This window comes from Mercenaria mercenaria, chromosome 2 (assembly GCF_021730395.1).
Source record: "Mercenaria mercenaria strain notata chromosome 2, MADL_Memer_1, whole genome shotgun sequence".
Classification (NCBI taxonomy): domain Eukaryota; kingdom Metazoa; phylum Mollusca; class Bivalvia; order Venerida; family Veneridae; genus Mercenaria; species Mercenaria mercenaria.
This window is the reverse complement of record NC_069362.1, coordinates 69,056,259-69,078,648: the sequence shown is the minus strand read 5'-3', so window position 1 is coordinate 69,078,648 and position 22,390 is coordinate 69,056,259. Positions and strand designations below refer to the sequence as shown.

General features: G+C 35.4%; 1 protein-coding gene across 2 annotated transcripts in view; it reads left to right on the top strand.

Moving 5' to 3' along the window:
- The window catches only part of LOC123564215 (sorting nexin-29-like), a 68,126-nt gene extending 48,500 nt beyond the window's left edge, over nucleotides 1-19,626 (top strand). The window contains exons 21-23 of one of the 2 annotated variants that reach the window (XM_053536846.1): nucleotides 4-143; nucleotides 2,111-2,161; nucleotides 15,519-19,626. In XM_053536846.1, the coding sequence (XP_053392821.1) occupies nucleotides 4-143; nucleotides 2,111-2,129 (159 nt within the window). In that variant the 3' untranslated portion in view covers nucleotides 2,130-2,161; nucleotides 15,519-19,626. The remainder of the gene's footprint in view (nucleotides 1-3; nucleotides 144-2,110; nucleotides 2,162-15,518) is intronic. The other variant, XM_045357600.2, reaches the window with a different exon arrangement.
- Nucleotides 19,627-22,390: the final 2,764 nt, after the last annotated feature.

Below are 22,390 nucleotides of genomic sequence, written 5' to 3'. Positions count from 1 at the left end.
CAGGATAGTAAAGTGGTTGAAGGAAGGCGTGTAATACTTCAGACCTACCTTAGGTGCTTGATCAATTATATGTTAGAGAAAGATTCCAGATTGTCCAACAATCCATGTAAACAGACTTTGTTGGATGTTCTCCCTTTCTTCAGGTATGTTTTATTTCTTTTTTCAGCTTAAGAAAGTGAGTCTACTAAAAACATTTAAATATTTTAACATTTAGTTCTTGAAGTCATTTCAGTACGGTGAGACACTGCTTGAGCAACAATGGTCAGAACACTGTGTATTGCTGAAGCAATTTTCCTAGTCCTGTCATTTCCTTACCTCATCTGTATGAAATAATCACAGTTGGGTCAAGCATCATTAATTGGATTGCTTGACCAGTTGTCCTAATCCTGTCATTTCCTACCTTTTCTAAATGAAATGATGACGGTTTGGTCAAGCATCAGTATAATTTGCTGTATTTTGGTTAGTGGGCAAGTTATAAAATGTTTGCGAGGTTAGCTTAAGCAAGATTTCCGACTGTTTGGTCACTAGCATACTAACCTAATATTGCAAGATACTGATTAATGCACATTTTATTACACATTTTTAACATTTCATCATGTTTTTTTATATATATTTTGATGTGTTAGCTAGTGTTAGTATTTCAAGATTTTTTGTCACAAACGTACAAACTATATATTGCCAGATACTTATCATGTACTAGGTTATTTGTTGCATTATTTATGATTTAGTCAATTTAGGGCACATCTGACAGTTTTCTTCATACAGACAGATTTTTCTGAACTTTTGCTCATTTGTTAACTTCAAAGAATATAGTCACGGCATTTGCTTTTGATTTATTGCATGCATTATTTTTTACAGATGCAAAAGTACCAAAATATGCAAAAATGTTTTTAATCTTGCACTAGCCCCGGCGTCTGCATACATGCCTACTTCTGTTAAAGATCTTTGTAAAGTCCATTATCTTTTTCATTATTTAATATATTCAATTGAATATGGCAGTACTTGCTGATAATGACAGTGTACATTAGTATGACAAGATGTGTTACTCTGCGAACAGTTTTTCCTGAGTTATGTCACATTTTAACTTGGAAATTTTTGTTAAGTTTTTCAAAGAGTACAATACCATATTTTTAACCATTTCAGATGCTATGTTAAAATTTCACTTTCATCTTTCAGGTAAGATAAGGAGATTGTGGCATCAAGTCCCATAACTCTTATATGAGTTTTAACAGAATTATCCCCCTTCTTGGACTAAGAAAACCATGGTTGAAGCTTTGCTTGTTCCAAAGTCAGTCGATATTAAATTGAAACTTCATACAAATTATTAAGATGGATAAAACATGGTGATAGGTGTATGTTCCATAACTTTGAATTGTATTTAAGCAAAGTTATGCCCCTTTTTGGACATGGAAAATAAAGGTTAAACTATTGCATGGTAATTACTATCTTAAATGCAGATACTTTGTTGAAACTTCACATAGATGTTGGTTACAAATGAACAAGATCACAGCATCAAGACCCATAACTCTGAATTTGAACAATATACCTATTCCTAGATAGAAAATCCACTTCACTAATAAGCCTTAATGCTGTAATGAGAAAGCTCTTGTTTATGTGAAAAATGCCCAATTTATATATAAAAATGACTTTTTTAAAAGAAGAACTTATAAAATAGGTATTGTCCAGAATTAATTCTTAGATCCAGATCTTTACTATATTTTAAAATTTATGAAAGTAATCAGGGGTCACTGCACTAATTTGGAAGAAAAATTACGTAACTTTCGGTTAAATTTCAACTAAAATTGTCAAAAATGTGACAAATATTGGTATTTCGACTTTCAAGATATGACAAAAAGTTGTTTTTTTACAGTGCATTTTTGATATAAATCTTCAGGTTTCATCTATTATGAGCATTCTATCTGAAAACAGATGACATTTTCCGGGGAAAAAAATTGGCCAAAAGAGTCTGTCAGATGTGCCTTTAAATCAAATTATAAAAAAAGCTTTAAATGTATATCAGATTCATTACTTTTTATTTTGATTGAAATAAAGGAAATAAAATAATTCCAAATGTAATTGAAATGTTCAGACTTTCTACTTTGACTTTCAGATTTTGTATACTTTATTGATTGAATTGAAGACGTTTTTACACATTGTACAGGTATTTCATGAACATATAATACTTGATTCAAAGTTGGTTAATGCTTGAATCTTGATATGTTAAAATTTCAGCAAGGAAAAAGAAAACAAAATAATTAGTTTGACTTTTTGCCATTCCTAAATTGGCCAAATATATCTAGGTAGTAAAGAACCAGCCAATGAAAAAGACAATGAAATATGTGAAATCAAATAAATGTTCCAATATTTTTGGAGACAGAATACAATATTATTTATTTCCATTTTATGAAATGCTTCTGAAATTTTGAAAAGATCATTTTATAAGAAAAAACATAATGATATTTTGTAAATGCAAAAAAGTTTTGAGTGCAAAAATTAAAACAAAATCAGATCCTATTGATGTTTATCTAAGTAATATAAATTCTGTTTTAGAGTCTTGTTTTGAGTTAACCATTTCATTTATGTTATTATTAAATGTAAATATGGCGAGGGAAATTATTCTTCAGTGAGCATTATTAACACAATACCTGTTTTTCAAAGCTTGCATCTGTAATATAACCATATTCTAAATATATATATCAATATTTCCTCAAGTAATCATGCAGTTCTCGTGCTTTTGATATAGACTGCTATGTCTGTGGCATAAAAGCTTTTACAGTTATAATAATTGAGCCGTGCCATGAGAAAATCAACATAGTGGCTTTGCGACCAGCATGGATCCAGACCAGCTTGCGCATCCGCGCAGTCTGGTCAGGATTCATGCTGTTTGATTTTAAAGCCTACTGCAATTAAAGAAACCGTTAGCGAACAGCATGGATCCTGAACAGACTGCGCAGATGCGCAGGCTGGTCTGGATCCATGCTGGTCGCAAAGCCACTATGTTGGTTTTCTCATGACACGGCTCATATATGAATTTATTAATATATTGTTGTTGTTTTCGTAAATATCATTCGACAGCTGCTAAAGACCGCCTTCAGATTTTCCTCTTTTTAGTCTGCTTACCTTTTATAGCCAGCTACTAAGCATGTCATTCTTATTTATTGTCTTCTGTTTATTTACCAATTTTAACACCACCAGCAAATAACCTATATACATATAGGAGAAAATTGATCAAAGGTTATTTTGCGATAACCCATGAGCGTGCAAAGTAGTGACATCATCCTCTATGTATAGAATGATCCATGTGCATAGCACGAAGTGTAGTTCATATCATAAAAAGTAGTTACCATTTTTTTAGCTCACCTGTCACATAGTGACAAGGTGAGCTTTTGTGATCCTGCAGCGTCCGTCGTCCGTTCGTCCGTGCGTGCGTGCGTCCGTCCGTCCGTAAACTTTTGCTTGTGACCACTCTAGAGGTCACATTTTTTGTGGGATCTTTATGAAAGTTGGTCAGAATGTTCATCTTGATGATATCTAGGTCAAGTTCGAAACTGGGTCACGTGCCATCAAAAACTAGGTCAGTAGGTCTAAAAATAGAAAAACCTTGTGACCTCTCTAGAGGCCATATATTTCACAAGATCTTCATGAAAATTGGTCAGAATGTTCACCTTGATGATATCTAGGTCAAGTTGGAAACTGGGTCACGTGCCATCAAAAACTAGGTCAGTAGGTCTAAAAATAGAAAAACCTTGTGACCTCTCTAGAGGCCATATATTTCAATGGATCTTCATGAAAATTGGTCAGAACGTTCATCTTGATGATATCTAGGTCAAGTTCGAAAGTGGGTCACGTGCCATCAAAAACTAGGTCAGTAGGTCAAATAATAGAAAAACCTTGTGACCTCTCTAGAGGCCATATTTTTCATGGGATCTGTATGAAAGTTGGTCTGAATGTTCATCTTGATGATATCTAGGTCAAGTTCGAAAGTGGGTTACGTGCCGTCAAAAACTAGGTCAGTAGGTCTAAAAATAGAAAAACCTTGTGACCTCCCTAGAGGCCATATATTTCATGAGATCTTCATGAAAATTGGTCAGAATGTTCACCTTGATGATATCTAGGTCAGATTCGAAAGTGGGTCACGTGCCATCAAAGACTAGGTCAGTAGATCAAATAATAGAAAAACCTTGTGACCTCTCTAGAGGCCATATTTTTCATGGGATCTGTATGAAAGTTGGTCTGAATGTTCATCTTGATGATATCTAGGTCAAGTTCGAAAGTGGGTTACGTGCCATCAAAAACTAGGTCAGTAGGTCAAATAATAGAAAAACCTTGTGACCTCTCTAAAGGCCATATTTTTCATGGGATCTGTATGAAAGTTGGTCTGAATCTTCATCTTGATGATATCTAGGTCAAGTTCGAAACAGGGTCATGTGCGGTCAAAAACTAGGTCAGTAGGTCTAAAAATAGAAAAACCTTGTGACCTCTCTAGAGGCCATACTTATGAATGGATCTCCATACAAATTGGTCAGAATGTTCATCTTGATGATATCTAGGTCAAGCTTGAAACTGGGTCACGTGCCTTAAAAAACTAGGTCAGTAGGTCAAATAATAGAAAAACCTTGTGACCTCTCTAGAGGCCATATTTTTCAAGGGATCTGTATGAAAGTTGGTCTGAATGTTCATCTTGATGATATCTAGGTCAAGTTTGAAACTGGGTCACGTGCCTTAAAAAACTAGGTCAGTAGGTCAAATAATAAAAAAACCTTGTGACCTCTCTAGAGGCCATATTTTTCAAGGGATCTGTATGAAAGTTGGTCTGAATGTTCATCTTGATGATATCTAGGTCAAGTTTGAAACTGAGTCAACTGCGGTCAAAAACTAGGTCAGTAGGTCTAAAATAATTAAAATCTTTTGACCTCTCTAGAGGCCATATTTTTCAATGGATCTTCATGAAAATTGATCTGAATGTTTACCTTGATGATATCTAGGTCAGTTTCGAAACTGGGTCACGTGCGGTCAAAAACTAGGCCAGTAGGTATAAAAATAGAAAAACCTTGTGACCTCTCTAGAGGCCATATTTTTCATGAGATCTTCATGAAAATTAGTGAGAATGTTCATCTTGATGATATCTAGGTAAAATTCAAAACAGGGTCACGTACCTTCGAAAACTAGGTCAATAGGTCAAATAATAGAAAAACCTTGTGACCTCTCTAGAGACCATATTTTTCAATGGATCTTCATGAAAATTGGTCAGAATATTTATCTTGATAATATCTAGGTCAAGTTCAAAACTGGGTCACATGAGCTCAAAAACTAGGTCACTATGTCAAATAATAGAAAAAACGACGTCATACTCAAAACTGGGTCATGTGGGAAGAGGTGAGCGATTCAGGACCATCATGGTCCTCTTGTTTAACACTGTTGATACTAGTATGTCGTGTAAGAATCGTAATAACAAGTTCCAAAATGTGATTTATCGTAGAATGACCCGAGTTTTTCATTCGTTATTATGCGAAACAATATACGGCATTCATGATATATTCTTACGCATAAGAACTCAAAACAAGGGTTATTCTGTGATAAACCACGCTTGGGAAATTATTATTTCTTAATTACATTGATTAAGTGCATTAAACTCAGGCATTGTTGATAGAATGCTAAGTTACAGAATATCTTGATTACTGTGTATACCTAAATGCTACAGATTAGTTTTATAGAGTCCGTCAGCTTAGCTCAGTAGGTAGAGAGAAGATTTTCTTGGGCGAGGCATATGTTCTCAGTGATGGTTTGATAGAAGACATTATGTTTTAAATCATTCATCCTGCATTTCTGCCTCATGTGGAGAAGTTTGTGGATACTTACAGAGAAGATGCTTGTACATTTACAGAATTCAGGAAAACTGTTAGGTTAACTGCCCGCTGCTGTAGAACTGAAATACTATTAAAAAAGATGCTTAACCCAAAAACTTGGGGGCCTCAGTGGCGGAGTGGTTAAGGTCGCTGACTTGAAGTCACTTGCCCCTCACCGATGTGGGTTTGAGCCTCACACGGAGGTTTTGAATTATTCATGTGAGGAAGCCATCCAACTGGCTTACGGAAGGTCGGTGGTTCTGCCCACTCATGATGAAATAATGCACAGAGGGGCTTCTGGGGTCTTCCTCCACCATCAAAGCTGGAAAGTCACCATATGACCAATAATTGTGTCGGTGTAATGTTAAACCCAACAAAAAAAAAAAAATCCCAAAACAAATAAATTAACAGATTAAATTAGTTTAAAACAATTACCACAGAAGTTTTGGTAAACTATACTAAAGTATTTTGATTTGTGATGCTATTTAAAACCATATTATGTTAATTTTGCTACTTCGGTGGACACCAATGATAAAAGTTAATTGAAGAACTATGGTGGTGGCCTAATGGATAAGGTGCCTGACCTGAAATCAGGAGGTTGAAGGTTTGAGCCTGTCAGAGGCGTGTCTTGTTACTGTAGAGAGACCAGTTGTTGAACCATCAGCTACTTCAGTGATGGTTAGTGACTGCCTGGCTGTCTGGTGCATGGCATTTAAAGATAGGAATCAGAAAAGAATGCTCTTCAATATATGTAGGTGTCTTGTAAGCCAACATTACTGGCTCTTTCAGAATGGTTGACACTAAAATAAACAAGCATTTTACGTTTTACATTTAAAAGAAAGAAAAGATTAATATTTGTAACATTTCTCTTTTTTTTCTTAGTGGCTAAAATATTCTGTGCATGTATTTTTAGCCCATCATCAGATGGTGGGCTATGCAAATCACTTTGCGTCCGTGGTCCATCGTCCGTCCTTCCGTCCATTAACAATTTCTCATTATCGCATCTCCTCAGAAACTACTGGGGTGATTTTGTCCAAACTTTGTCAGAATGATGTATTGGTACCCTAGTTGTGTCCCCCTGAAAATCAGAGGTTCAACAATTTTTGAGTGAGTTATGGCCCTTTGTTTATTTTTATAATTTACATAGGGGAAAATTTTGAAAATATTTTTGTCCAAAACCATAGGGCCTAGGGCTTTGATATTTGGTATGTAGCATCATCTAGTGGTCCTCTACCAAGATTTTTCAAATTATTTCCCTAGGGTCAAATATGGCCCCACCCCGGGGATCACATGGTTTATATAGACTTATATAGGGGAAAACCTTAAAAATCTTATAAACTACACATTCAAATTTGGACCACATGTATAGTTTTGAGTGGCTAGATGAACCTTGACATGAGTTGACTTTGATCTTGACCTAGTGACCTACTTTCACATTTCTGTAGCTACAGCCTTCAAATTTGGACCACATGCATAGGTTTGTGTACCGAAATAAACTTTGACCTTGACATTGACCTAGTGACTTACTTTCACATTTTTTCAAATTTAGACCACATGCATAGTTTTGTGTTCCGAAATGGAATTTGATACCGGGGCCTCCGTGGCCAAGTGGTTTAGGTCGCTGACTTCAAGTCACTTGCCCCTCATCGATGTGGGTTCAAGCCTCACTCAGGGCTTTGAATTCTTCATGTGAGGAAACCATCCAGCTGGCTTGCGGAAGGTCGGTGGTTCTACCCAGGTACCCGCTCGTGATGAAATAATACACAGAGGGGCACCTGGGGTCTTCCTCCACCATCAAAGCTGGAAAGTCGCCATATGACCTATAATTGTGTTGGTGCGACGTTAAACCTAATTAAAAAAAAAGAAAAAAGAAATATCACCTTGATTTTGACCTAGTGACCTACTTTTACATTTCTCAAGCTACAGCCTTCAGATTTGGACCACGTGCATAGTTTTGTATACCGAAATGAACTTTGATCTTGAGTTTGATCTAGTGACCTACTTTCACATTTTAATAGCTACAGCCTTCAAATTTGGACCACATGCATAGGCTTGTGTACCGAAATAAACTTTGACATTGACCTAGTGACCTACTTCCACATTTTTGAAAGTACAGGCTTCAAATTTGGACCAAATGCATAGTTTTATGTTCCGAAATTAAATTTGACCTAGTGACCTACTTTCACATTTTTCAAGCTACAGCCTTCAAATTTCGACCACTTGCATATATGGTTTTGTGTACCGAAATGAATTTGACCTTGATCTTGACCTAGTGACCTACTTTCACATTTCTGTAGCTACAGGCTTCAAATTTGAACCACATGCATAGGTTTGTGTACCGAAATATAAACTTTGACCTTGACATTGACCTTTTTGAAGGTATAGGCTTTAAATTTAGGCCACATGCATAGTTATGTGTTCTGAAATGAAATTTGACCTTGATTTTTTCCTAGTGACCTACTTCCACATTTCTCAATCTACAGCCTTCAAATTTGGACCACGCGCATAGTTTTGTGTACCGAAATGATCTTTGACCTTGAGATTGACCTACTTTCACATTTCTTAAGCTACAGGCTTCAGATTTGGACCACATGCATAGTTTTATGTTCTGAATTAAAATTTGACCTTGTAAAATTTCACCTCATAATTATTTTCACATTTCTCAAGCTACAGCCTTCTAATTTGAAGTACATGCATAGTTTTGTGTACTGAAATGAACTTTGACCTTGAAATTGATCTAGTGACCTACTTTCACATTTCTCAAGCTACAGCTTTCAAATTTCGACCATATGTATAGACCACATGCACAGTTTTGTGTAGCAAAATGAACTTTGACCTTGATTCTGACCTTGAGCTAGTCTTGAAATTTGGAACATTTAAAAATGGCTCAATGGTGGGTTCCAAGATCACTCTGTGATCTCTTGTTGCCTTTCAAAAGTTTTTCATTAAAGGGAAGTAATAATTTGCAATACAATGTATGGATAAAGTACACTGTTTATCATTTTCAGTTTTTAATGTCTTGAAAGTATATTTCCCTACTTTTTCAGAAAAGGGAGATAATAAATTGAATCATTTGTCTTTGATTCTCTTAGCATAATTGTTTAAGATCTTTTTTGAAAACTTAATACAGGTATAAAAATATATGTATATGTTAAAGATTAAAGTAGGAAACAGATCAATTTTATAAATTAGAATTTTAAAACTTGTATTTTTTTGGTTAGAGAAAGTAATTTATTGAGAAATAATTTGCTTCACATTAACCAACGAAGATTCATTGGGCGCCATTATAACTTTTTGAAGCCAACGTTAGCAGCTTCCTGACATTGAGGTTTTTGCTTCTTGTCATGACCTGCACATAAAGTTTGGTAAATTATCATGCTTATTAAGTAATAAGAGAGGTTGTGATATCTTCCTGATAACATGATGTCAGCATTCAGAACATTGCAGTTTTTATACGCCCAAAGGAACGTATTATGTTATACCCCCGGTGTTCGTCTGTCCATCCGTCCATCCCTTAGCAATTTCATGTCCTCTCTGTAACTCTTGAACCCCTTGAAGGATTTCAAAGAAACTTGACACAAATGTTCACCACACCGAGACGACGTGCAGAGTGCATGTTTTGGATGTCTCGCTTCAAGGTCAAGGTCACACTTGGGGGTCAAAGACCATATCAGTTTGTTTTGTGTCCGCTCTGTAACTCTTGAACTGCTTGAAGGATTTCAAAGAAACTTGGCACAGATGTTCACCACACTGAGAGGATGCGCATAGTGCATGTTTCGGATGACTCGCTTCAAGGTCAAGGTCACACTTAGGGGTCAAAGGTCATATATCACTTTGCTTTGTGTATATTGTTCTTCATTGCAGTGCTCTTGTTTTTATTTGGCAGATCCCTTTTTTGTTCACTTACAGTAAATTTTATTTGAATTACTTCCCTTTTATTAGCCCACCATCATCAGATGGTGGGCTATTAAAATCACTCTGCGTCCGTGGTCCGTCCGTCCGTCATTCCGTCCGTCCGTCCGTCCGTCCGTCCGTTAACAATTTCTCGTTATCGCATCTCCTCAGAAACTACTGGGGGGATTTTGACCAAACCTTGTCAGAATGATGTATTGGTACCCTAGTTGTGTCCTCCTGAAAATCAGACTGGTTCAACAATTTATGAGTGAGTTATGGCCCTTTGTTTATTTCTATATTTTACATAGATTTATATAGGGAAAAACTTTGAAAACCTTTTGTCTAAAACCACAGAGCTTAGGGCTTTGATATTTGGTTTGAAGCATCATCTAGTGGTCCTCTACCAAGATTGTTCAAATTATTTCTCTGGGGTCAAATATGGCCCCGCCCTGGGGGTCACATGGTTTATATAGACTTATATAGGGAAAAACTTTGAAAAACCTCTAGTCCAAAACCACAGGGTCAAGGGCTTTGATATTTTGTATGTGACATCATCTAGTGGTCTTCAACTAAGATTGTTCAAATTATACCCCTAGGGTCAAATATGGCCCCGCCCTGGGGGTCATATGGTTTACATAGACTTATTTAGGGAAAAACTTTGAAAATCTTCTTGTCCAAACCACAAAGCCTAGGGCTTTGATACTTGTAATGTAGCATCATCTAGTGGTTCTCTACCAAGTTTGTTCAAATTATGCCCCTAGGGTCAAAAATGGCCCCACCCAGGGGGTCACATGGTTCATATAGACTTATATAGGGAAAAGCTTTTAAAATGTTCTTGTCAATAACTACAACATTCAAATTTGGACCACATGTATATTTTTAAGGGGCAAGATGAACCTTGACATGAGTTGACCTTGATTTTGACCTAGTGACCTACTTTCACATTTCTGTAGCTACAGCCTTCAAATTTGGACCACATGTATATTTTTGAGTGGCAAGATGAACCTTGACATGAGTTGACCTTGATTTTGACCTAGTGACCTACTTTCACATTTCTGTAGCTACAACCTTCAAATTTCGACCACATGTATATTTTTGAGTGGCAAGATGAACCTTGACATGAGTTGACCTTGATTTTGACCTAGTGACCTACTTTCACATTTCTGTAGCTACAGCCTTCAGATTTGGGCCACATGCATAGTTCTGTGCACTGGAAAAAATTTTGACCTTGATTTTGACCTAGTGACCTACTTTCACATTTTTGAAGGCACAGGCGTCAAATTTGGACCATATGCATAGTTCCGTGTTTCAAAATTAAATTTGACATTGATTTTGACCTAGTGACCTACTTTCACATTTCTCAAGCTACATTCTACAAATTTGGACCACATGCATAGTTTTGTGTACTGAAAAAAAATTTGAACTTCACATTGACCTAGTGACCTACTTTCACATTTTTGAAGGTACAGGCTTCAAATTTGGACCACATGCATAGTTTTGTATTCCGAAATAAAATTTGACCTTGATTTTGACCTAGTGGCCTACTTTTACATTTTTCAAGCTACAGCCTTCAAATCTGGACCACTTGCATAGTTTTGTGTACTGAAATGAACTTTGACCTTTATATTGACCTAGTGACCTACTTTCACATTTTTAAGGTACAGGCTTCAAATTTGGACCACATGCATAGTTTTGTATTCCAAAATAAAATTTGACCTTGATTTTGACCTAGTGACCTACTTTTACATTTCTCAAGCTACAGCCTTCAAATTTAGACCACTTGCATAGTTTTGTGTACCGAAATGAACTTTGACCTTAAGATTGACTTAATGACCTACTTTCACATTTCTGTAGCTACAGGCTTCAAATTTAGACCACATGCATAGGATTGTGTACCAAAACAAACTTTGACCTTGACATTGACCTAGTGACCTACTTTCACATTTCTCAAGCTACAGCTTTGGAATTTGGACCACATGCACAGTGTTGTGTACGGAAATAAAATTTGACCTTGAGCTAGTCAATAAGTCTAGAAATTTGGAACACTCAAAAATGGCACATTGGTGGGCGCCAAGATCACTCTGTGATCTCTTGTGTTACTATAAATAGCTTATTTTGAAACTTTTTTTATTATTGTCCGTAGAGAAAAACCGAGACCACTTTTCTGTGGTACAGCATGAATGGTACCTCCAATGTTTAGGTGTATTTTGACATACCTGTACCTGGTAAGGAGTTTTTTTTGTGGACTTAGAGTATTTTTTTGTGGACTTAGAATTTTTTTTGGAATTTTTAGCTCACCTGTCACAAAGTGACAAGGTGAGCTTTTGTGATCGCGCAGCGTCCGTCGTCCGTCCGTGCGTCCGTCCGTCCGTGCGTAATCTTTTGCTTGTGACCACTCTAGAGGTCACATTTTTCATGGGATCTTTATGAAAGTTGGTCAGAATGTTCACCTTGATGATATCTAGGTCAAGTTCGAAACTGGATCACGTGTGGTCAAAAACTAGGTCAGTAGGTCTAAAAATAGAAAAACCTTGTGACCTCTCTAGAGGCCATATTTTTCACAAGATCTTCATGAAAATTGGTCAGAATGTTCACCTTGATGATATCTAGGTCAAGTTCGAAACTGGGTCACGTGCGGTCAAAAACTAGGTCAGTAGGTCTAAAAATAGAAAAACCTTGTGACCTCTCTAGAGGCCATATATTTCACAAAATCTTCATGAAAATTGGTCAGAATGTTCACCTTGATGATATCTAGGTCAAATTCGAAACTGGGTCATGTGCCTTCAAAAACTTGGTCAGGAGGTCAAATAATAGAAAAACCTTGTAACCTCTTTAAAGGCCATATTTTTCATAAGATCTTCATTGGTCAGAATGTTCACCTTGATGATATCTAGGTCAAGTTCGAAACTGGGTCACGTGCGGTCAAAAACTAGGTCAGTAGGTCTAAAAATAGAAAAACCTTGTGACCTCTCTAGAGGCCATATTTTTCAATGGATCTTCATGAAAATTGGTCAGAATGTTCACCTTGATGATATCTAGGTCAAATTCGAAACTGGGTCATGTGCCTTCAAAAACTTGGTCAGGAGGTCAAATAATAGAAAAACCTTGTGACCTCTCTAAAGGCCATATTTTTCATGGGATCTGTATGAAAGTTGGTCTGAATGTTCATATTGATGATATCTAGATCTAGTTCGAAACTGGGTCATGTGCGGTCAAAAACTAGGTCAGTAGGTCTAAAAATAGAAAAACCTTGTGACCTCTCTAGAGGCCATACTTATGAATGGTTCTTCATAAAAATTGGTCAGAATGTTCATTTTGATGATATCTAGGTCAAATTAGAAAGTGGGTCATGTTCTTTCAAAAAGTAGGTCAGGAGGTCAAATAATGAAAAAACCTTGTAACCTGTCTAGAGGCCATATTTTTCATGGGATCTGTATGAAAGTTGGTCTGAATGTTTATCTTGATGATATATAGGTCAAGTTTGAAACTGGGTCAACTGCAATCAAAAACTAGGTCAGTAGGTCTTAAAATAGAAAAACCTTGTGACCTCTCTAGAGGCCATACCCTTGAATGGATCTTCATGAAAATTGGTCAGAGTGTTCACCTTGATGATATCTAGGTCAAATTTGAAACTGGGCCACGTGCCTTCAAAAACTAGGTCAGTAGGTCAAATAATAAAAAAAAACTTTTGACCTCTATAGAGGCCATACTTTTCATGGGATCTGTATGAAAGTTCGTCTGAATGTTCATCTTGATGATATCTAGGTCTAGTTTGAAATTGGGTCAACTGCGGTCAAAAACTAGGTCAGTAGGTGTAAAATTAGAAAAATCTTTTGACCTCTCTAGAGGCCATATTTTTCAATGGATCTTCATGAAAATTGGTCTGAATGTTCACCTTGATTATATCTAGGTCAGTTTCTAAACTGGGTCACGTGCGGTCAAGAACTAGGCCAGTAGGTATAAAAATAGAAAAACCTTGTGACATCTCTAGAGGCCATATTTTTCATGAGATCTTCATGAAAATTAGTGAGAATTTTTACTGTGATGATATCTAGGTCAATTTCAAAACAGGGTCATGTACCTTCGAAAACTAGGTCAATAGGTCAAATAATAGAAAAATCTTGTGACCTCTCTAGAGGCCATATTTTTCAATGGATCTTCATGAAAATTGGTCAGAATTTTTATCTTGATGATATCTAGGTCACGTTCAAAACTGGGTCACATGAGCTCAAAAACTAGGTCACTATGTCAAATAATAGAAAAAACGACATCATACTCGAAACTGGGTCATGTGGGAACAGGTGAGCGATTCAGGACCATCATGGTCCTCTTGTTTCCCTTTGTTGTTCCTGTCCTTTGGGCTTCAACAGTCAAGTTCTTTAAAGTTTGCTCCCATCCTCTGATGTAACCCTTCAGGCGTATATTGCTCCACTTTGCGGAACTCTTGTTCACATGTTATTGCAGAATACATTCTAAATGAACTTGTTAAACGAAAGTCTGATTGAAAATTACTGAATTCACAGTCGCTGAGAATGCTTTCTTTTTCTAGTGCTGTCAAACTTTATATGGTAAAATATTTAAGTAATTGCTTAGCTTAGTCTCTTATTTCAAATGCTTGTTTTTGACTTTTATGCATCTTCAATGTTGACTTTTTCATTTATATCAGATCCTTATATGACTATCTCATAGATCAAAACACAAGAATTCTGAATTTGACAGAAAACAAAGTATAGAAAGAAGAAATATACTGAAGCAAATACTTAAGATATAATGTGCTTAAATATAAATATCATATTTGCATGACTGAAATAAGTACTGCAGACATATACTACTATCCATAGTGTAATTTAGCTATAAATACATTGTTATAGAAAAACAATAAAGCAATAGCATGAGTTTAAAATAATAGACTTAACTAAGTATTTACTTAAAGGTGGTTAATCAGGTTTTGGTCAACTAATGGATTTGTTCAAAACTTAACCAGCTGATCATTAACACTTTTTTTTTGTATTCATCAAAATTTAATATGCATCACTGGAAGTATCTTTAGAATTTGATTTTCCTATCCTGGTTGCCCAACCAAGAAAGCATTTTTTTAGTATAAGTATAAATCAAATATTACATATTTTGCCTAATGAATAATGTGAATATAAGCACTATTGTATTAAAGTTGTCAAAGATTTGCATTGACACCTACATATTTTGCCAAAATTCATTAGAAATGCAAGTTCATAAAATTATTATTACCTCCCTTTGTCTGTGTCGGTTGCGCAACCAAGATAGATTGTAAATAAATGAATTTCAAAGCTACACGCTGTTTTTAAACCTGACTTTTGTTTCAGGTGGCTGTAATATCCCACTATTTATCAAATGCAAATACAAAACTAGAAATTATATTGAAATAAAAAGAAACAGACCACTTTTTAGATGCTTTTATATAAAAAGTAATAAAATATACATTTCCATTAGGGATCTAACCCTATGTAATGGGTCTTTTTGTTCCTTAAATAAATCTCTAACAGAATATATGAAAACTGGAAAATATCATAAAATGTTGCCCAAATGTGATTGACCACCTTTAAGTTTTTTCCATGAAATTGGGGCCTGGGATCAGTAAATGATATATTTTGATTCAGGGAGTCAGAAGGTCAAGGTCATGTCCTTCTGAAAACTGTAAATTACAGTAACATACCCAGTTACTCTGGCTGACCATCATGGAGGTATATGCATTTTATAAAAAACTCTTATAAAGTTGCATATTTTATATGTGTATTTCAGTGATAAGATTCCTGAAAAAGATAAGAAGAAAAAGAAGTCTGATGGTCAAAGAACACCACTATCATCTAGTCCAAGACAAGCAGCACCAGTTCCTGAACAATACTCCGGTTTATAGCTTGACACAACATGGACTCGTATCTAGTTCAAGACAAGTTGCACCGTACCTGAAAAATACTCCAGTTTATAGAATAACAAAACATGGTCTCACTTCTAGACCAGGACAAGTAGCGCCAGACTACCTGAACAATATTCCAGAATACAGCAGAACAATACATAGACAGTCCATGTTATACATCTTTCTTATTATGTAGTTAACAGTGCTGTGAAATTGTTATAACATTATTGTTATAAAGATATGAAGTTTGGTCTATAATTTGAATGAACACTTTAATACAGTTAACATGATAAGGAATGAAAAAGTGCCTAGAGTATATTCTTTGAATTGTATTTGAACATACACCTTGAAACTTTTTAATTTAACTACATGAAGTATATAATAATGGAGAGCTTTCCTACTTGTTCCAACTTTTGCACCCATGTCCAGATTCTTGGTTAATGAACAGTTGTGACTCAGTGGCTTTGCTTCAAACCTATCATAGTAGTTCCAAGTCATCACCTATATCATATGGCACTAGGGCCATTACTGTGCCACCAATCTTTTATGAATTATGCCTTCTTACTTAGAAATTCAGGTTAAAGTTTGATGCACTTTCATTCTTTTAAACATTATTGCTAAATGGATTTATTGAAACTTTACATAGTTGTTCCACATCATCAACCAGATCATATCACATGAGGGTTATAACACTAGCTCCAGCATTTAATGAATTATGCCAGGTTTTAGGTAGAATTTCAGGTTAAAGTTTTGTCAGACTTTCATACTGTATCACTGTTCTTACTTAATGGATTTAATTTTAGAAATGCTGAATGTTCTCCTATATTTAATGAGTGAATAAAACATAGACAAGAGTTTGGATATATAATTTAATTATTCAAATTATTTCCTATATTTTAGTCAGTGATCAAATAAAGGGGCACTTTTGATTCAAACCAAGCAGCATTTTCAACTGTTGGACTACATTTTATCATTTGTTCCATAGTATAGGCTGTTACAGTTCACTCCCTGATTGGAAAACATTGCATAACAGAATTATTCTTAGTTCTATTGATAAACTAAAGCTAATATGATATCACATTGTTATGATGTCATATTTTTATTATGTCACTGCTGAATCATTCCCCTTAAGAATTTCACAAAGGTTAAAATATTTTCATGGCTCCACACAAGAGTCAGTTTGAATTTTAAAATGTTTTGTTTCTGATTAGCACAGAAATAGTTCATACATATACAGCATGCAGAGCATCAGGTTTACAATTAGAGCTATACTGATAAAATCTAACTGTTGATTATTCATTCTCCTAAAATAATATTTGGGTTGTTTCTCTGTATGTTTACAGAAAATGTTACAGATAGTGTTAGAATTTAAGTATGTCTCCCACCACATAGTGGTATGGGAGATATATTGATTTACTGCTGTCCGTGTGTGTGTGTGTGTGTGTGTGTGTGTGTGTCCGTGTGTCTGTCTGTCACAAATATTGTCCACGCTCTTAAGGTGAACAGTTCTTATCCGATCTTCACCAAACTAACAAAATGTGTTAACCAATAAGTCCCCGACCAAGTTCGATAACAAGCCAAATTGCCTCAGGCCGTTCAGAATTATGACCCTTGAATTACCAAAAATTGGTCTTTTTATTCTTGTCCACACTCTAATTGAACAGTTCTCATCCGATCTTCACCAAACTTCTACAAAATTTGTTTACCAATATGTCCTTGGCCAAGTTCGATAACGATTCAAATTGCCCCAGGCACTTTAGAATTATGGCCATTGAATTAACGAAAATCACTCTGTACACACTTGTCCGCACTCTCAAGTTGAACATTTCTCATCCGATCTTTACCAAACTTGAACAAAATGTGTTTGCCAATAAGTCCTTGGCCAAGTTCGATAACTAGCCAAATCAGCATAGGCACTTAAGAATTATGGCCCTTGAATTACCGAAAATCACTCTGTACACAGATGCCAGTGATACATGTATTGGTGCATGGTTAGATACATAACTATTCAGATAATTAGGCAGTTGTGGGAGACATGTGCTTTTCTCAAAAGCAGCTCTAGTTCAATAGAGTTGTTTTTCATCAATATTCTGGTTATGTATTCCAAGGCTAATAAGTTTGAATTAATCCCATTTTGTGGTAACAGAGAATGATTGACAATCAAGTGAAGTGAAAAAAGGAACTGACATAATCATGTCTTTGTGTCATTGTTTTACTAATTTTCTTGATCAGAAAAGTCAGTATTTTAAAATTGTCAAATGTCATAACTTTGTCAATTCATTGTCAGTAACATTACTCCGAAACTTCGTGGTGTTGTGAAGTGTTTTTAGATGTGCACTACGATATTTCTAAGTAGTAAAGGGGTTTATAAATGAGTTGGTAAATGTATTCTGTAAGAATTTTTAGCTCACCTGTCACATAGTGACAAGGTGAGCTTTTCTGATCGCGTTGCGTCCGTCGTCCGTGCGTCCGTCCGTCAGTCCGTAAACTTTTGCTTGTGACCACTCTAGAGGTCACATTTTTCACGGGATCTTTATGAAAGTTGGTCAGAATGTTCATCTTGATGATATCTAGGTCAAGTTCGAAACTTGGTCACATGCGGTCAAAAACTAGGTCAGTAGGTCTAAAAATAGAAAAACCTTGTGACCTCTCTAGAGGCCATATTTTTCATAAGATCTTCATGAAAATTGGTCAGAATGTTTACCTTGATGATATCTAGGTCAAGTTCGAAACTGGGTCATGTGCGGTCAAAAACTAGGTCAGTAGGTCTAAAAATAGAAAAACCTTGTGACCTCTCTAGAGGCCATATTTCTCAATGGATCTTCATGAAACTTGGTCAGAATGTTCAGCTTGATGATATCTAGGTCAAGTTCGAAACTGGGTCACGTGGGGTCAAAAACTAGGTTAGTAGGTCAAAAAATAGAAAAACCTTGTGACCTCTCTAGAGGCCATATTTCTCAATGGATCTTCATGAAAATTGGTCAGAATGTTTATCTTGATGATATCTAAGTCAAGTTCGAAACTGGGTCATGTGCGGTCAAAAACTAGGTCAGTAGGTCTAAAAATAGAAAAACCTTGTGACCTCTCTAGAGGCCATATTTTTCATGAGATCTTCATGAAAATTGGTCAGAATGTTCAGCTTGATGATATCTAGGTCAAGTTCAAAACTGGGTCACGTGGGTTCAAAAACTAGGTCAGTAGGTCTAAAAATAGAAAAACCTTGTGACCTCTCTAGAGGCCATATTTCTCAATGGATCTTCATGAAAATTGGTCAGAATGTTCACCTTGATGATATCTAGGTCAGGTTCGAAACTGGGTCACGTGGGGTCAAAAACTAGGTCAGTAGGTCAAAAAATAGAAAAACCTTGTGACCTCTCTAGAGGCCATATTTCTCAATGGATCTTCATGAAAATTTGTCAGGATGTTCACCTTGATGATATCTAGGTCAAGTTTGAAACTGAGTCACGTGCGGTCAAAAACTAGGTCAGTAGGTCTGAAAATGAAAATTGGTCAGAATTTTTTATCTTGATGATATCTAGGTCACATGTGCTCAAAAACTAGGTCACTGTGTCAAATAATAGAAATAACGACGTCATACTCAGTTCAACACTGGGTCATGTTGGGATAGGTGAGCGATTCAGGACCATCATGGTCCTCTTGTTTAGTGAAAATATGAAGCTTGCCAAAATGTTTATCTTGAATATTGTTATAATGTTACTCATGTACTGATCTTGGTCTGAAATACGTTCATGTTATACATGAATACATAGATGGCGTTCTTTAGCAATGCCAGTGTGCTCGAGGGACCAGTGCAATTATGTTTATTATGTATATATAATGAATTATGCATGTTTGTAACCAGTCAAAATGTGGCGCACTGTAAAAATCAGTACCATATGTTGTTTATTATATATTGTCAGACATTTTAACAAATGTGTTGTTTTAATGGAATATTTACAATAATGGATATAATTAAATGAATATTTTACTACACATCTATTTTCTCTGGTTTATAATCGTCATCTGGTCAGTTACAGAAACTTCATGACATAATCCAAACATTTAGTATTGCAGGATTTTGCTTCTCTTAGTTGATGATAAATGAGCTAGATTCACACATGCAATTAGACGTAACATGTGTTTAATCCAATTTTGAATTTTAAAAAAAAGTAGCTCTGCCACAGACCGCAAAAAGAGATCAAGAAATTTATACATAAATCAGGCAAACTTCATCAGTAAAAAAGCAAAGCAGTCCAACTTTTGTCATTAAAAACTTTAAAACAACTTGAACAGTCATCAAAATACTTAATTTAAAAGATCGCATATTCATGGTATTCCAAACAGATATGGTACAAAGTTCTACTCATTGATCAAAAGCTCGAAACATAATCCTGTAGTGTTAAATATCCAGTTTCAGAAATCTATTAGGGGACCAGCCTCAATCTGTTCAGCAACAAATCGTCACTTTATCAAACACGACTGTTTTTGGATATTCGATACCGTTCTATGCATTGCAGCAATTAGCCAGTTCCCCAAAATATCTAATAATGGGTGTTCTCGTACTGCTTACAAACATAAAGGCAGCTTTTGAGGTATTCAAAGCTGCAGGACCAGACCATATTCGTCCAGTTGACATTGAAATCATCTTTCAAAAATCTTTCTCATCCGGTACTATTTATCAGATTGGTCCAAGGCGTTTATTTGCTCGTTGTTCAAAAAATGGAAACGCCAGAAATTCCGAAAATTATCAGCCTATATCGTTGCGTATTATATAAAACACTGGAGCATACAGTTACTCCAATATTTCTGCTCGCCTTACTAAACATGATATTCTTTAAGCTCGTCGGCATGACTATCGTGACATTGTGAGACACAACTGATGAAATGAGTAATAACATTTCCAGTCGTAAAGACACTGACTTAATCCTTCACCACTTCAGTAAAGCTTTTGACACAAAATGAATCACTTTAAAACTCGAACGCTTTCTAGATTATGATATTTGCAAATGCACTATGTTGGTTTTCTCATGGTGCGGCGCATATATAACTTCCATCTTCTTATGTACATAAAATGCATGACCCGTTGTACAACGCAACTAAGCAAAATAATAGAAGACTTCATGAGAGGTACCCATATGAAAAAAGGGACAAGCATCTATAAGTAAACATTAATTCTGTAGAAGTATTTTGTTTGTATAGAACAGGTGCAAAAGTTATCATGTAAATGCGATGATGCAGAATTTATAGAATTCTATGTGGTTTACCTATTTATATGTATTTTAACTTATTTCGGTTCGTTTGACTAAGTACAATTGAAGATTATCGACGATCATGCACGTTTTAACGCCGCGACATATCTTTAGGGACGTTAAACACCTAAACTTTACACATAAATATGGAAAATACTGATGGGTGTTCCATCGCAACTTAATTAACGCAGTTGAAAATGAATGTATAAGAGTGAATTACACAAATTTCTCGTGTTCTAAGTGTATTGAGGTCACTACGTATTAAACAATTGCTAATGTATGAACTCTGTTTTTTTATTACTTTATTGTTACCTTTACTTCATTGAAATTTATGCGTGAATGTTGATGATGTTGTGTTTCGTCAACATGAAATAATTTATAATTGTTACTGAAATGTGTCAATGTTTGTCTGTGATAACAACAAAAACTTCGTGTAGAGTTACGAAAGTTGTAAAGTATATAATCAATTACCCTTAGACTGATCCTGTATTTATAGCAATCTTGCTGCGGTGGTTTCCACATAATGCAAGTTGATTATCACGTGAACAGAATCAGTTCGCGTTAATATAAATTATACTGACTCTCCTAAGTAATAAGAATAGTATTTTTGTCCGAAAAGAAAAGAGCGACAGAAAGAATTTCATGTTAAAACATTTTAGTCAATGGTGACTTTACAATGTGTTTGATATCATAATATTTATGGCGTTAATTTTATACCTGGCGAGACTACTTTTACTTTGTTTTTGTAATCACATGATTACTCGAGTCCACACGAAGAATTTAATTTGTTTGTTTTGATTTATTTCAAGTCACACCCACTTAGGACTTAAGGTTTATGCTGATAAAAGAAGGAAGTTGGTACTTGACTAAGCACTTCAAAATAGTTGCAGTTAAAAATTGTTCTACCTCAAAACAGTTGTCATGTTTACATTTGAAAATATTTCTGTCACTTTGAAGTAAGACACTTTATCTGAGGTGTTTATTTAGGAATTGAATGTAAAAGCACAGAGTACATGAATAAAACAAGCCAAGATAACCCTTTATCGCTTACTAGAGTTTTACATCACCAACATGTTCCGAATTTCCGAATAGAATCATTTCTGCTGAATACCTTTGAAACTGGTTAACAGATTCAGTAAGTTTGCCTTTGAACCGGATTAGGAAATTAGACACAGGACTTACAGCCTTGTGTTAATAAATATGACTTTTAACAATCTTGAAGGCATAGGAAAAAGAGATCAATATAATTGCACCTTTACTAATCGTACCAAGTGTTCTGTATTACAAAAGTGCTTCTATTGTGACATTTCGATGCAAGCAAAACTGTATTATCTGCACTATAAAATACTTACTGCTATTTCATTTTATTATCGCTTGTTAAAAGTTATTTTTTACCATACGTAAGTTGACAAAATCATAGGAACCAGTGGTTCAGGGTAAAATCAAACACGTATTAATAAATCCTAAACGATTTCGTTGTGCAAAAATGTATATTATTGTGTTTTAAA